Here is a 16,682-nt window from a genome sequence, read left to right on the forward strand (position 1 = left end):
TCAACTGAAGCCATGCACCCCTGTTTGATCTGAAAGGATCACATTATGAAGACTTTGCAAATCAAAGCCATGGGACCAAGTAACGGTGTTTTTTCTTCCTTAAATTTTTTTGGTACATGAATTTTTAAAATACACAAACACTGCCTACAGCTATTCTTAAAAGCTCTATTTTTAACAGCCCATAATAATGTTGTTAAAAGTTGTTCAACAAGTGGTGCTTATCACTTGAGCGTTCCCTTTGGCAATCTGCTCAGAGAGCCAGGAGGGTGTCATACAACTACACAGGAGCCACACACACTGCCCCAAAAGGGCTGCTGATAAATTAAAATAATTTCTGATGAACAGAAGGGACCCCATGCCAAAAGTCTAGATGTTTTAGAAATTCTGGTCCTGATGTTTCAGAGTGTAAGAATTAAGCAACAGTTAAACTTTAAACTGCATAAATGCTCCTAAAATTGAATTTCAAAGAGGAACAAAATTTTAGGTTCTCTGAAGTGGTTGCATAATCTACTGCTTGCAGTGAAGCTGTATTTCAGATTTTAAAGAAAAACCCCAATTCAATGAACAAACCACTTATGCTTTTAGCCATATGGCTGGAAATATTATTTCTATATAATTCAGATCTGGAAAAGCTGCTTTAAGCAAGTCTTTTCTTGCAAAATGTTTAAATATGTGGGTATACACCAATATCAACATCTGCAAGGCATATATTGGAGACTTTGCTTCAGAGCGTCCATAAATACCTTCTCTTGAAATGTGCCTATTAAAGAGATCAATGTCACCACAAAATTAGGGGCTAAGGTGTCATTCTAAGAAAATTCTCTTACTTTTGTGTCCAAGACAGACATGATTTTCTCTTTTGCTTCTTTAACATTTTCTTTTTTCCCAGAAACTTTAATATGGGGATCTATAAAAGAAATAAACTTGTAAGAAAAATACAGTAAAATAGCTATAAAAAAATTTCCTCACCGCTCAAATCCATTTGAGCCCATTATTTATAACCCACCGATAAACTGTACCACCACAGCCTTTGGGATTCAGCTGAAGACCAAATGTCTTATTCCATCCCTTCAGCCCCACAATTAGGATTACCAGATGAATTTAGTAAACACGAGAACCAACTTAAAATAAACAGAAATCCAATCCCAAATGTATATCACAGTACCATAAACACTGTCTGCAATACAATTATGCAGCTAAGGTCTTCTCAAACAAAAAGTAACAGCGGACAGCTCAAAGCTTTTTGGCAGCCCACCAAACTCAAACCCTCCCTCATCATCACTTCATTATATTTAATTAGTCTCTAGAAATATCCCTTGCAGTTCTAACCTGGCATTAAAGGTGTCTCCACCCAAAGTCTTCTGATTGCTGTTATCAAATGAAATTTAAATGAGATTTTAATAAATCACTGAAGCGTAAAGTACAGAAATTAGCAGGAACACCAGCTGAAGGTGGGTTTTGACCAGTGAGATCTAAAATTTTGATTCTACAGCCCACATGATAATTTTCAGACCATTTCCCTTAAACAACATACATAAGGTGTTGGGCTGAGCTACCAGATGCAGTTCTGATCCCATAATATACACCTGGCCAGAAAGTACAGACACAACTCTGGAACTAAATCAAGTATCAATTACTCCAAGTGTGAAAATCACACATCAGCCAGTTTAGCAGCACCATCTGGTGTCCAGGAGCACGAAGTGCCACAGTGCAAAATCACTGTCAAAACATTAAATATAAGTTCAATTAAAACAAACAAAGAAATGCCCAACTACCACCCCCATTTATTATTAGTAGAAACAAGGGTATGATATTGCAGGTGATGCCTCTTTCCCCTGCTCTTGAGTCATCTGCCCTATTGCAGTGATCTTTTTCTCCTATGATGCAATGGACTGCTCTCAAAAAGAAACTCTCAACCCTCTTCTGACTCTTGAATTAATGTAATTCATTATGCTAGACAAATACATACATCTTAGGGAATATAAAAGTAAATATATTCTCAGTGGCAGGAGAAAACAGCTGTAATGCAATGTATCTGCCTTTCCCATCATCTCAAGTGATTGAAATCACTTCCCTAGTAAAGAAATATTGAATAATACAACTTTAGGTTGTAAACCTGTTCTATTCAGCTGAAAATTGAAACTCGAAGTCATGCCTGGATACTCTTTTCATTCCAACAGTAAAAATAAGTCTCTGGTCTTTGCCACTGAGAAGTTCTGAGCACATTCAGCTGGGGATAAAGAAACACTCAAGGAACAGAGGATTCACTGCCAAGTTTCATGAAAGTAAAGAAAAATGCAGCATTTTGAGTTCCAAGAAACAGATATATTTTATTTTTCAAAATGGAAAAACTGTAGTCACAAAAACATCGTACGCGCATAGAATCTACAGAAGCTTCAAAAATCTGCTGCTTCAGCCTTTCACAATGGAGCAAAGTAAAACAAAAACCCAACAAAATAGTCTTAAGGGCAAATTTTCTTTTCTTTTTTAAGTTGAGGAAGCCATGTGGTTCTAATGCATTTAAGCTGTGAATGATATTTGAAGTGGATGTCGCAGTCAGAAATTCCCAGCAGCAGATTCTAGCACACTGTGTGTGCTCCAAGTGCTCTTTAGATGCAACCAGGAAAAACACAAGGCCAGACCACCACCACCTCTGTGGAGCTGCTTTTCATGTATCCACAAACATTCTATTTAAATACATATTTGATTATATGTAGGAAAACTACCTGAAATCAAGCCCGGCATCCTCTTAGTACCAAAGGAGATTACTATCATTCCATAATACTATTTGCTCACCCATGGGTGAAAATACATTTCAGAACATCCGTTTTTTCCATTTCTCATCTCAGTTGGACATCTCTTTTCTGTTGATAGTGACAGCTTCAGCCAAACATCCTGTATTTCTACACTTATTGTTTATTCTTTTTAGATGAAAAAACTCAGTTCCTCACTTTAAAAACAAAACCAAAGAAGAACCCACAAAGCAAGAAAGAGTCCACTGATGCTGGTGATAATTCTAAAATATGCTACCAAATCCTTCAAAATTGATCTTAAGTACCCTTTCCTCACTTGACTTCTTCCCAAGGACACAGTGGTTGGAAATGTAAATGAAGCAGGTCAGTTTAAGTTAAAGAAATTCTTCCATTGAGAGCTGTTCACTCTTTCCTGCAGTGAAACACTATTTAAACACAACCTCATCAAACTTTGCCTGAAAAGTTACTTGTAACGAAAAGATTTGGAGTATTTGAACTGGACTTGCATGAGTTCAAAGCACTTTGAAACTACGTATGATCTGCTGGGAAACTCAGAAGTACACAAATAACAATCAACAAACAGATCATGTCAGGGATCAATTAAAAATTTAGAGACACAATTAGATCATAATAACCTGATTTTCTGTGTATTACAGAAACTGAATTTCTTAATATAGCTGTGGAAACAAATAGCTTGTTTGCTTTGCAGCTGATTCCACAGATTAACAGTTACATTTAATTTAGAAAAAAAAAATCCTACTTTGTCTTAGTACTAAGACAAGATTCCTAGTTGGATAAAGCTCTACATTTAATATTTGAAATACCTACAGGTGTGAGGGCAGCAATGCACTGTCAAAGCCCCCAGAAATATCCCTGGCACACTCAGAAGTGTGAAGAGGACTGTCAGGCACAGAACTGTAACAAGTTGTGATGCGTGTCCAGTACTGACGGTGCAGAGAAGCACAAACTGGCACTCCAGCCATGATCTACACTGATCCACGTGGCCACAGCACCTGCACCAGCTGGGGCCACAACAATGCCACTTTTTTCCAGGTGATGCTATGTCATTCCTCATCCCTAAGGAACACCTAAGTTTGATACCTGTTTTTACTGGGGGGGGGGGGGAAGGAATCACACTTTTTTTTAAGCTCCTGAATACAACTGGAAGTATATTTCATGTAAAACCAGAGAGAGAGCAAAGAACAGGTGCCTACCATAAATAAAGACACGAGACACCCCAGCTCTGCAAACTATTTGCAAACACAGAACAAAGGCTTCAGAAGAGGTCTGTGTGCTAGAAGCATACAAGGCTTTAACACTTTAAATAAAGTGTAGTGTCAGACCCTGGAAAAGGTTTTTAACTCTTAAGAAACAACATGATTAGTGTCCTGCAAACTATTAAAAATGCCATTGTATAGTGAACCACCTCTTCCATCCATTTTGAAGGGCAGTATATTTTTCTTAGGAATGGAAAAGAAAAATATAATTTTAACAGGCTTTTCCCTGTCCTTGTCGAGAATGGAGGAATATTTTACACAGAATAGAAAGCTGAAGTTACACAACAGACACTGCTGGAAATTTTTCTCAACAGTCTTCATTTTGCCAGACTCCTGCCTTCAAGTGGTCTTTTATTGCTCCTATCCTCAAATTCCTCACTCCACACTTTGGCAGAGTTTCACCGCCTCAGTCTTTGTCCACAGCTATACCAGCAAGCCTCCAGCCCTATTGCTGCTATTGTGTGTCACACTTCAGCAAACAAAATAAAATTCCTCCAAGCAAAAATATGTCTGTGCCAGTGCAAATGCATCTACACCAACTCTTGCCAGGCAAGAAATATTTCAAATAATTAAGCCATTTAACTGTGTAGGCCTCTCCTGCAGTCCAATGTACATTTAATATCTGGGGGAGCTCTTCAGACCATAGCTATGCATCCAGCTTGTTTACAGGATGAACAGCCTTGACTTAAGCAACACAAATACCACTACCCTAAAAATAGCCAGACAACTGGGCAACACCAGGGCAGATGACAGTCATTCCTAATGAGTGGCTGATTAAGATCTGAATAGCCCAAGAGTATTACTGAACTTGAGCCATTCAAACAAAAAGACAAGAGACCCAGCATTTTTAAGGGACAAGTTATGAAAGTGTCTGACCCAAAAGTACCAGCAAAACACACCAAGTCATGTGAGAAGTTAAAATAAAAAGAAAAAAACCCAAATTAACAGGCAGAAGTTGGTATGTTCTCATCTGAAAGGGCAAGTACATTGTTTGCCCTACAACAAGATGAAGAAACATAGACCTATAAAACAAACAAATTTAAGCAAAAAGGTCAAGTAAGGCTTCCTATTAATATGGAAAAAAGGATAATTGAATTGAAACAATTTATTTAATGTTCTTAAATTAGGAAATACTGTGTGCAGTTTTAGGAGTGGATATTCACTCACCAAAGTAGATGATTGGTAACAGCCAAGACAGACTTGAAATAGGCTCAGACTATTGCTGTGGAAAAGGAACAACAAGGCTAAAAGCAGGCAGTAAATGCTCAGGCGTAAGGGCACATGCAAAGGAGCTCGACTGAATAATCAAGTAAATTCCTCACTTGGGCACTTGGTGCTGTTGGCTTACCAGCTTAAAAGACTCCTCGCCCTCTCTCCAACACAACTCAGGGTACTCACTTCTCTTCCTGGTGTCTAAACCACAGAAGAAAAAACTACTCGTGTTAAGGCAGAAAGCAATGAGCCATTTCCTACTGCAGACTCCTGAGTATCCTCAGAGATATCACTCAATAACAACATGTGGTTTTTTGTTTGGGGCTTGTCTTTTTTCTTGTTTTTTAGTTGAAATTAGACTGCAGATTTATTGTCTCTGAACAAGATTTCGCCCAGCTACTTGGGCACGATCAAAAGGCTACCCAGAGCATCATAAAACTCAATGTGGGCTGCAAGCAATTAACAGTGTCTTCAGAGGAGACATATCCTGAGGCTCTGGGCATTCTGGGGCATCTGTTTGTTGTGGACAAACAACTGATTATGAAATGTCCCTGGGAAGAGCTAAAGCCACTGCCTATATGTGTGCACACATTTGAAAGACTCTGTCTTCTCAGCATTTTCTCACTCTTAACTTTCCCCCCTTACTGGCATCTAACTCCATCTTTACAAGGATTTCTGCTCAACTCAGAACACAAGAAGGAAGCTGAGAAAAAGTAAATACTTGTTGCACTGCTCCTGCACAGCTCCAGGAAAGGCAGCTCACACACAACTGTTCACTCCTTTTACATTCTGCTTGCTGCCATGCAGTCACCTGAGGAGCATTAACTACCAGAGCACTGCTTTTCAACCCTGCCCTGTAAGAACTGTGTAATGTGAAGCCAGCAATCCCCTGCTCACTCCTCTCCACCATTTATAATAATACAATATATACATATATACACACAGGCAGACATACACAGATATTCACGAAGCACAGACTGAGCAACACACTGACCTCACTCACACAGAAACTGAGGAATGCAGTGCAACATCTGGGAGAGCAGAGAAAAGAATCTTGCTTCTCAAAGATTTCAGTGTAGCTCAAAAGAAAACTTCAGTATCTGCAACAGGCTACTTAAAAGGGCTCTTAGAGTAAAATATCTGTTTGATGTAGACTCACAAATTAGAAGAAATGAGATGCCCTTGTACATCAATTATAGCTGAATGCCACATTTGGGTCTCTTAGCAGCTTTAAAACATCCCAGCAGAACACTGAAAATTCATGTTCATAATGCCCAGAATTAAGTGAAAATTAGCCAGAGACATCAGATAAGCTTTAAAAATTAGATTACCTGTACAACATTATGTTTGGAGAAATAAACTATTGATGACTGGATTTCGGACCAGTGATAGAGGAAATGAAGTTGAAAAGACTTCTCTTAAAGCATAAGCAAAGAGGGAAGACAAGGAAGAGGTAACAGATCATATGGCAATTTAAACAGAAAAGTGATGGGGTTTCAAGGGAGAAGGGGAAGGCCAAGGTGGAGAAGAAAACCTGGAAAGAAGAAATGAGAATGAATTAATTGCAATCACCCAGACACTCCATTTCAGTTACATAATTTCAGTTTCTTACCACTGTGATTAACTTAAATTCCTTATTTTACTTCTTCTAAAAAGAGCCTTTAGGGACATTTTGCAAATGCAGTCAGCCACCAAAAGGCACATGCCATGCAGCCCTTCTGCTGCCTCTTGGGCAGTTGCTCTTCAGCCTTCAGCCCAAGTAGCCACCCAAAGCAAGGCAATCTCTCAGCAGGACACGAAGTCTGTTATGGCCTATTTTTTTCAGCATGGACCCAACAAATTCACAGTTCATTATTTAAGTGTCTGTTGCCATTGTATTTCAAAGCACAAACACAGAATCACAATGCCTGGGAAAGAAAATAAGAAATAAAGAGAAGAAATAAGCTATAGTATTGTAAGATCAGCTTAATAGAGGCCCTAGAAAACAGCCACAACATTCCTATCAGAAATAACACCACTATCTCCACACAGCCTCATACTCAGGGTTGCAATTCTGATGCATAAGCCATGAGATAATTTTAGTTTCTCACACACACGTTTTCAAAAAAGTCCTTGTGACTGTGTTTTTCTAAATAAAAAACATCATCTGACTCGTGAGCCTCAATTCACACCTCAGGCTCAGCCTTCCTTGCAGTGCTCCCACATCCAACCCCTGGCTACTGCTGCACCTTTTACTGTCTGATTGCTCTGACTGCACTCCATCGTGTGAGCTGGTCTGGACACAGCCACTGGAAGGGATGAACTCTGTGGCTGGACCAGGAGGATGCAGTTAGTCTTCAGCAAAGACTAATGCACTGTATAAGCCTGAGTGAGCAGGGCAAACAGAACTGCCCTCTTGGGAATCAGGATGGAATGAAATGTTAGCAGAAAGATAAAAACAGCTGCCTCCCAACAGGACATCAGACATCTGGTGACTAAAGGCACAGAGTGCTCACAGAATATTTTTGATCACTGTTACTGCATTTGCAAAATACTTTACCTTCTCTGCTTTAGTATCACACTGTGAAATGAATTTTCCACAAGAAAGTTTTCCTTTCTCAAATTATTATATTTTTAGAGGTTATTTCAACTGTATTCCTGATGAACACAGTGAACAAGGTAGCTTTTTTTGTTTGCTTTGAGTTTTCTAAACAAAGAGAAAAATGGCAAGTCCAATAAAGAAACATCTAAACTGTCTTCTTGAGAGTTACTCAAGTAGCAACAGGTACATCAATTAGATGAAAATGATGACAAACCAGTTGTCAAAAATGATGAAAACTCCAGTCTAAGAGTCCACAGGAATACTGATTCAAGGGCTTAGTAGGCTCTTATAAAAAAGAACTCCAGTACAAGCTTCTGCTGCACTTCTGCTGCCTAGTTTTTCTTCCCATGTACCAGACACTAATTACATTGCTTACAACAGATAGATACTGAATAAGAAAAACTTCCTGCAGTCTTTTTTGAAGCTGTAAGAAGTCATTTTATGAGACAGAGTTACATCATTGACACACTCATCTCTACCTCTTGGGCTTGAAATTTGATATATCAATACATATTTTAAAGTTACGATAATATTAAGCGTATGAAATTTGACTCAAAAATTGATATGCTATCAAGAAATTTCTGCTATTGACTGAACAGGACTATTTCTTTTATTACTTTTTAAAAGCACAAGGTACACATTTTTTTTCCAGCCAGCATGGCAATGTATTGACTTTTTCCATGCACCACTACTGAGCAGGCTGTAGTCACCAGGAGGAAAAAGACAAATAGAGACAAGGGAAGTAGTATTTCCATCTTCCTTCTAAAACCCCTTGGGATGCACCTAATCAACAGAAGCATTACCCATCTGGTGACAATTGGTTCTGAATACTAAAACCTTTTAGATGCTTTTATACTAACAGTTTATTGTGTGAATACTGATTCACACATTTTAATCATGTAGTAATTGATCATTTCTTAGCTTTTAGTGTGGCAATATGTATATGGCACTGTAACAGCTGTTACATTAAATCTTACATTAAAAGGTTTTTCTTATTCACAGATATTGAATTATTTTCACCAGTACAACAGGCAGTTTGTAGCTGATTTGGGAAGAGAACCTTCATCTCCTGAAGAACAGTGACCTACTTAAAAACTTCTGTTTTTCTTCTCAGGGAGGGGCTCAGAGCAAGCAAACACTGCCCACACTGCTCCTCTGGAAGGGTAACTTCTTTGTGATAAAGTGAGAAATGAAAACAGCAAACACCTGAAAGATGTCCAGTGTTGCCTTTCAAATCAAGAAATCGTTCCTGAGCTATTCTCAGATGAATTTTCTCTGCATCACTTCTGTCCATCTGTCTCTCCCCAGTATTAGACTTATAGCAAAACTCACCTCTGGGAAATTAATCACCTATTGAGCATCTCTGTGATGTGAATTTCAGCAGTCATTCTGATAAATTGCATTCTGTGTCCCAAAAATTGAGTTTAAATAGCAAGATGGGCATCAGAGTGGAACACTCCGTCAGTCTCTACTTTACATGGAAATGCAGTGCAGAGCACATTGCAGGGTATCTGCTAGCTAAAAGCTCCAAAAAATCCAAAACCAATACACCAACTAATTCCAATTTTCACTGAAAGATCATGACAAATTTGTACTCTCAAGTAATTTAATTACAGCAATAAGTTTATATTACTACATTCCAGGGCTTGGAATTCCAGTTTTACTACAGTTACTGCCAAGCACACTCACTGGATGTTAAGCCCCTTGACAATTCCCTTCATATTACAACTGTGTTTGTATTTTGCCCCTCCCTTGTCTGGCCAAGTGTAAGCAAATCGCTGTTCTTCACAGAAAACACAGCAAGCCCTGATCAAAAGCAGAAAAGCCCCAAATCTTCCTACTCCTACAGGAATGAACAAAGTTCAAATCACTCTTGTGTAAATGTACTTAAAGCACAATGCCCACCTGCTGACTCCTTTGCTACCTAGCATTTCCTTCAACCATTCACCAACGTGACCATAAACACATTTTATCCTCCTCTGAGCCAGTACAAATTCATGACTTTAAGCTCTCATGGCTGCAGGCACACACACCCCGAGCACAGAAACACTGGCAAGACGAGCACAAACGAGATAAAAGGCTCAAGCAAATGTGACTTTCTTTCAAAGCCTTCTCGCCTGTCACCTACCCCGCAGGCGAAGCGCGGAGAATTAATGGCCGGGGCTGTCTGCTGAAGTGGCAGCAGGCTGGAGGCTCGGAGAAGTGACTCCAGTAAATGAGGGATTTGCTGCCAGCTGCTGGCACGAGGGGTGCTGCGGATTTGTGCGTGTCTAACTGCTCGGATCAGAGAGAACCAACACCAACTCCTGTGGCCGAGTTTCAAATGGCCTGGGATGGTCTTTCTGTCCATTTATTTATTGCAAAACAGGGAGGAGTCATCTGTGCTTGAGTCAGCTGCTCCAGAAACAAAAGAAATAAACAAACTTGTGATCTAAACACAACGGTTCTTTAATTTTTAAAGTACACAGTTGTGGGGTTTGGGGGAATTTTTCTTCAGAATGTAAGAAACAGTATGCACTGACAGTTTCTCATTTGCAGAGAAAGTTAATAAAAAGCAGATGGAGGTCGTAATACAGCAACTACAATACATGCTGTAATTAATCTGGCACTCCAAACAATAAACACAATGTCAGCAAGAGACTCACTTTAAATCTCTTAGTCAATTACGGACTGATTGCCTCAGCAACACATTACAGAAATTACTGACCATTTACAAAGTTGCCTTGGGGGAAGCAATCCTTCATCTGTAACAGGTACTCTGTAGGTTAATTAGCTAACTTAGCAGCGAGTACCCAAAGTGAATACTTGGAGAAGTATTTAAACTAAAGAGATGCTTTCCCCTCAAAATATTCACAAGCCAAACATCACAAGCACAGAAAACAGCAGAATTTTTCCACCTTTACATCTCACCCTGAGAAGAGCAGCCACTGACCAAAGAAAAACAGGGTAATTCATGTGCATGCACGCATTTCAAATGGCAAAATATGCAAATACAGTCACTCTTGACGAATTATAAAAAAAAAACAGACTAGAAGAGAGTGAGGCACAGGAAGTTTGTGCCTCCAGACAGAGAATATGTCCGCTCAGAAAAACGGTGGTAGTGTTGTTTCATTTGAAATGCTGAAAAAAATCACAGAAAATCATCATTCTTTCAAGTTCTACCTCCACATTTGGAAGGAAAAAAAAAAAAAAAAAATCCTAGTGTCAGATTCCCAGTAACTGCTTCACTATAGAAAAAAAAATAATTACATCCCCTTTCCAGCATCTCCTACAAATATTTCATGTCCCACCAATTTGAACCAGGAAAGCGTAGAGAAACTATGTGTTGTGGACGAACAATGTAAGTCAGCTGAAAATTGTCCCCACAGTTTAGCTGTCTAAATACTTGTGGGAGAAGACAAGTTTTCCATTAACTGCAGCAAAATCAAATTCTAGCTCATGAGTATGACAAAAAAAAACCCCTAAAAAGTGATAATTCAATCAATAATACATTTATATCATATTCAAAAAGTTGCCTGCAACTGATTTCACTTGGGTAAATTTCAACCAGCATTAAAACAAAGGAGTTTTGCAAATATTTGTGTATTATCCCAGGCATGAGAGTCACTTCAAAAATTACCAGCAAACGCTAGACTTAAAAACCAGAGAATTGCTTGAGAGAAACTAAAAAGTATGACCTAACACTCCCCATACTCCACCACACCAGTCTAACTCTTGAATGCCAGTGCTGGGCATAGGTTTTTGTCAACATTTCAGTAAGCAGCTATGGTCTCACACACCTCACTCTCTGGATGACCTTTAGCCTGCCCATGCAAAAAACAAACAAACAAAACCAAAAAGAAAAGCTGCATCATTAGGCTGATTAAGGCACTGGCAATTGAAAGAGGTCAGCAAGACAAAAATTCATCTTAATATCAGGAAGTGAAGAGCATCACTTCTCCCCACAGCTCTTGCTCATATCTTTTCCCTACCAGGAGATGAGAACAGAACAGCAAAGAGTGCCACTTGCAGACACAGCTTTAGGAGCTGCAATTTAGGCACTCAAATCTAAGTTAGCAGATGTTCATTTTCAGCTGCTGCTGGCAATGACTGGGGTTAAAGTTTTATTTGCAAAATTAACAGGAGATGAAGAAAAAGAAAAAATGCAAAAAATATCTGTGTCTGTCATTGTACATTAGGGAGACAAGAAAAAAAAGAGTTAATGGCCAAGAGTCTCTTACTTCTTGACAATTTCTCTGTTTGGGCTGATATGCTGCTTATACTGCTGAGAAGTAATTTTCAGTATCATTAGTCAGCTGATTAAAAGCATAACCCATTTTGCCACAGCTTTCTTATCTTTGTCTGGCATTTTACCAATAATTCATGCTATAAATGGCCTTCTCTATAGTAGTTTCTTTTGGTTTATTTTTCTTCCAACCCCATCACTCTGGAACTAACTCCATCTTTACTTATGGAATCCAAAAACTGCTCCCCTCCCAATTGCACCCATGTGCACTGTCATAGTTTTTCTACAGGTATCCCTTCTTGCAACACCCTTCAGTAAGCAAATCCACAAGAAAATAAAAGGATACTGCACCCAAATAGCCACTTTCATTATTCTTTCCCCTCAGAGAAAGCACATGTTCAATCTGACAATTCAGATTTCTTTGATGTGACCAAATGTGCACCTATGAGCACCAATTCACCTTTGCAACCCTCCACATGACAGCACCCAGAGGCAGGAGAGCTGAATATGAGCTTTACTGCTCACTGCACTCAGCAGTAGGAGCAGGAGAGGGGAACTGTACACAGGAATGCATTTTGCACATGTATAGCTACAAATTTACTGCTGGAAATCTCAGTGGGAGCTGTTTGGCATTAGAGTACTTTAAGCCAATTCCACAAAACAGCTTGCACTTTCCTGAAGCCCAATATTTTCTCAGCTTACTTTCTTGGCCACTACTCTCCTCCAGCACTGCAAAACAACGTTTACATTATTTGACATTGCACTGGACACAAATCCCATCAGCTGGATGAAAGCTGCACTCAAAATTAATCCTTTTTATTGCCATCTTGGTTTACTTGCACACATTCTAATTCTGTTGTGTGATTTTTTAGTAGAAATTGCCAATATCCTCAGCTCCCATGGACCAGAAATTCATGTTTTGCATTCCTGGTATTTTAAGTCATATGTATGTTTTGACACAAGACAAGACATCTGTTAAATGTTTAACAAATTTAAATTGCAGCCATCAAAACTACATCTTTATGGAAGCTGCACAAAGACCTCAGATGGGAGTAGTGACCTATTAGACACTGAATCACTGGTCTAGGACAGCAGTGAAAGTACACATCAATACTGTGGTGTTTACCAGCTTTTCCCTAGGATATTAATGAAGTAAAAACCTCAGAATTGTGTTTGATTCAATTTCCAAGACTAGGATATGTATTGGGAGTTCATGCCAGACACCTCTGAACACAATCCTCCTCTCCACTTTTTGGAATATACATTTTCACCCAATCCTTCCACAACATCTTCCTCTTTTGCACATCTCATCTGTTTTCCCATTATCTCTACACCACCTTTGTCACTAACTCTTTATTATTCTATTCTTGCAAACCCCTCATTTCTTTTAAGACCCTCACTCTATTCTCACATTTCCTGCCATCCCACTTACTTCTTTCCAACTGGCTTCAGTCTCCTCATCAACCTCTCATTTCCTCTCCATGTCTCTCACTTTCCCCATTCCACTTCATTCCCAACTTTGTGCTTTCCCACAGCTTTGTTCCCATTAACAAGAGCTCATTTGCCTTTCCCTTTCACTGGAGTTAATACAAGGAGAAGATGTTGCCAGCAGCTCTCTGTGACTGGCCTTGGTTGGTAAGCACTGCCAGATGGTTTTGGTCTTGCTAGTTAAACTAACCCAATTCCAAAGCCAAAACTACCGGAGCGCTCAACAAACATTTACCATAAAAACACAAATATTTTTTAAACATTAAAGATCTGGACCAAGAAGAAAAAAAGTCACCAGAACACTAGCTATGCCCTGGATTTTGTTCTCTTTAGATCTGACTTGCTTTACAGAAAATGTTAGTCTTGCCAAATAATCAAAGAATGAAATGACCAGAAAGTTTTATACAAGGTTAAGTTCATACAGATGAAAAGCTTAAAATTCAGAGAACTGTATTACAGCCATTTTTCAGATATTCCCTCCTACTGCTATTTCAGAAAAATCATATGATTCAAATTCCAGTTTCCAGAGGAAGTCATTAAAGAGACTAGAATTTCTATCAATGATGGTTTTGTAAGTTTGCACTCGGTCTTTGGCACAGACTCTGTCTATATTTAGAATGCACAATATAAAGAATGCTTGAAATCAAAGTAATTACACAAAAATATCAAAATTTTATTTGTAATACATCAGATTCACCGGGAGAGGATGATACTCACATACACTGTAATTCCAGAAGGTTTCTAGGACCTGATCAGGGTTGGAGAGGGGAATGCAGTAGGCAGCCCTACCTGCAAGTGCTCCTGTCCCCAGGAAAGCCTCTTCGGGGATGGCAGCTACAGAAACATCGTATCAACAAACTGGAAAGACTCTAATTTTTTTGGTCAGCTACAGAATATCACACATTAGGTATCATTGCTTCAAAGTATAAAAATGTAGTGTTCTCACCAGTAATATTCAAGGACATATGATTTTTTTTTTTTTCCCCTCCAAACTGTGACAAGACTCTTAAGAAGATTTCTGTTATGCATCTTAGTTTCTCTATGCTTTTGAGCACTGGAGGGTTCTGGCCTCCTCCACTCAAGCCATTTTTTTGTTCCAAATCAAAACAAAAATTCAAATCATGTTTACTAACCTGACATATCACTGCCACTCACTGAACAATGCTTAATGCATAACTGGTGCGTTGAAATTATCACCCTCAGTTATTCATATTAGTGTCAGATATTTGCACACAGTAATGCATTATTTTGGCAGGAAGAACTTCCCAACATCCCTCTAAGCCTTCTCAACCATTAGGATTTAAACACATGGAAGCAAGAATATGTTATACTTAAAAGAAGATGAAACATGACACTTGACCTCTCTTAACACTTTTCCAACCAAACCCAGGAAAAAGTACATGATGATAAAAGACCAAAAATGTACTATGGACACTTGACACCAAGGGATCATCTTCTCTCATGAAAAATACTCAAGAGGATGAACAATCCCTTCTCTAAAGGAAAAAGTACTAGAGTAATGCAAATAGCATTAGTTTTGCTGTAACAAGGTCAAGCACAAAAATAAGTTTAATGCCATTCTAAGGAACAGAAAAAACTTGTAATTTCCCAGACCATGTACCAGATCTGACTGAAATTTTATTTTATGAAGCAACTGCATAGATCAGAAACCATCTTACTCCCCCCACCCCAAATCCTGCCAGCATTCTCAAGAAACATTACAGAGCACCCTTTATCTCCTGGCATGAGTAACTTTCAATTCCATTCCAGAATCATATGTGCAATTCATCTACTTTTAAGATATGAGCATATATTCTTTTTTTAAATCTACTTATAGACATAGTTATTAAGTGCATAATTGCATAACAGGGTGAATCTTTTTTCCTGTTTTTAGTGAGACCAAATAAGAGCTGCAAGGGAATTCTGCTGCACTCGGAGAGAGCTGACACAGAATACCCAAACCAATGGTTTTGTTGTCATGGCACCAACAAGGAAAAGGCATTTAAATGCCAAGATTTTTAAGAAAACCTTTACTGAACTGGTATAAAGTCAGACCCACAACTTTATACCTTGGGAACCAAAACTAAACAGCTTTAGGAAAAATTCTGCTGACAAAAGAGCGCTGGCCCCCATAACCCAGCAGCCCTGAATGCCCCCTGCGTCAGTGGGACTGGCACCAGGGCATGCCAGGCTGCAGGGCTGAGCTGCCTAGCAGGGAGCTAAGGAGGCAGGGGACAGGCTGTAAGCATGCACACGACAGGAGAGGGAGAGAAGACCACAATTGTGCTGTTTGCCAGCAGTGAAAACAATCCTGTCTCCCCTGATTTCATTTCTAGCAGAAGTAGTTACCAGTCTTGCCTTTCCAAGTGCACCTTTGTTATTCACAGAATATGGAATGAGGCTGTCCTGGGGTCTGGTGATCAAAAACCATTGTGCCCACTGCCATCACATGGAATTATCTCAAACTGGTGCTCTGGGATCCCTTTCTGCTTACAGATGGGAAAGACTCAATAAGTAAATTCAAGAGCTCATTTACAGCACCTTTCTGTTGCCCTCTGTGTAACCAGGTGAAAAGCTCCTCTCCTGAGGGAACAGGTGCCCACAGCAGAGTCCCCAAACCACCACCTTCCTCATCCCACTGCAGCAGTTATGGACAGGGGACTATTTCCCTGCCTTTAAGGGTGGAGATCCACATGAACAAGGGAAGCACCCAACAGCTCTGTTAGGACCTAGACCTTGGGGCAGCAGCAGCCACTGAGCTGCCAGCAGAGTTCCAGCTGGGATAAAGCACATTACCTTCTCTGCAAGAATAACTCTGTAGGATGACTTTGGCCAATTTGAGCCCCCACTTCCATTGATCTGCACACTGAGATCAGTGCTGAGACTAAACAAATTAAACCTTGATCGTGAACCAATACAAAAGCTACCTCTGTTTGAAAGTGCTTAACCATCCAGGCACTTCAAAAGTTTAGGTGCTCCCTTCTCTGCATCACTCTACATCTCTAGCTAAAGGCTACAGAACAGAAAGAGTAATCACTCCATACATTTTAGGTTCCTACCAAGAGTTAGGGTACAGCCTTTCAGGACAGTTGGCACAATTTTCCAAAGCATCTTAGTGGGTGAGAAGCTCAAATTTGTCAGAAAAA

General features: G+C 39.4%; 1 protein-coding gene across 3 annotated transcripts in view; it reads right to left on the bottom strand.

Annotated features, from left to right (window-relative positions):
* Positions 1-16,682, bottom strand: part of BICC1 (BicC family RNA binding protein 1) — a 91,713-nt gene that overhangs the window by 21,606 nt on the left and 53,425 nt on the right. The window contains exons 1-3 of one of the 3 annotated variants that reach the window (XM_082285850.1): positions 9,952-10,035; positions 6,574-6,776; positions 828-907 (exon numbers count right to left, since the gene is read on the bottom strand). In XM_082285850.1, coding sequence (XP_082141976.1) covers positions 828-848 — 21 coding nt within the window. In that variant the 5' untranslated portion in view covers positions 849-907; positions 6,574-6,776; positions 9,952-10,035. Of the gene's footprint in view, positions 1-827; positions 908-6,236; positions 6,298-6,573; positions 6,777-9,951; positions 10,036-16,682 lie in introns of those variants that run through there. The other 2 variants (XM_082285851.1, XM_082285849.1) reach the window with 2 other exon arrangements.

This window comes from Coloeus monedula (genome assembly GCF_965178545.1).
Source record: "Coloeus monedula genome assembly, chromosome: 8".
In the NCBI taxonomy this organism is placed as follows: Eukaryota; Metazoa; Chordata; class Aves; order Passeriformes; family Corvidae; genus Coloeus; species Coloeus monedula.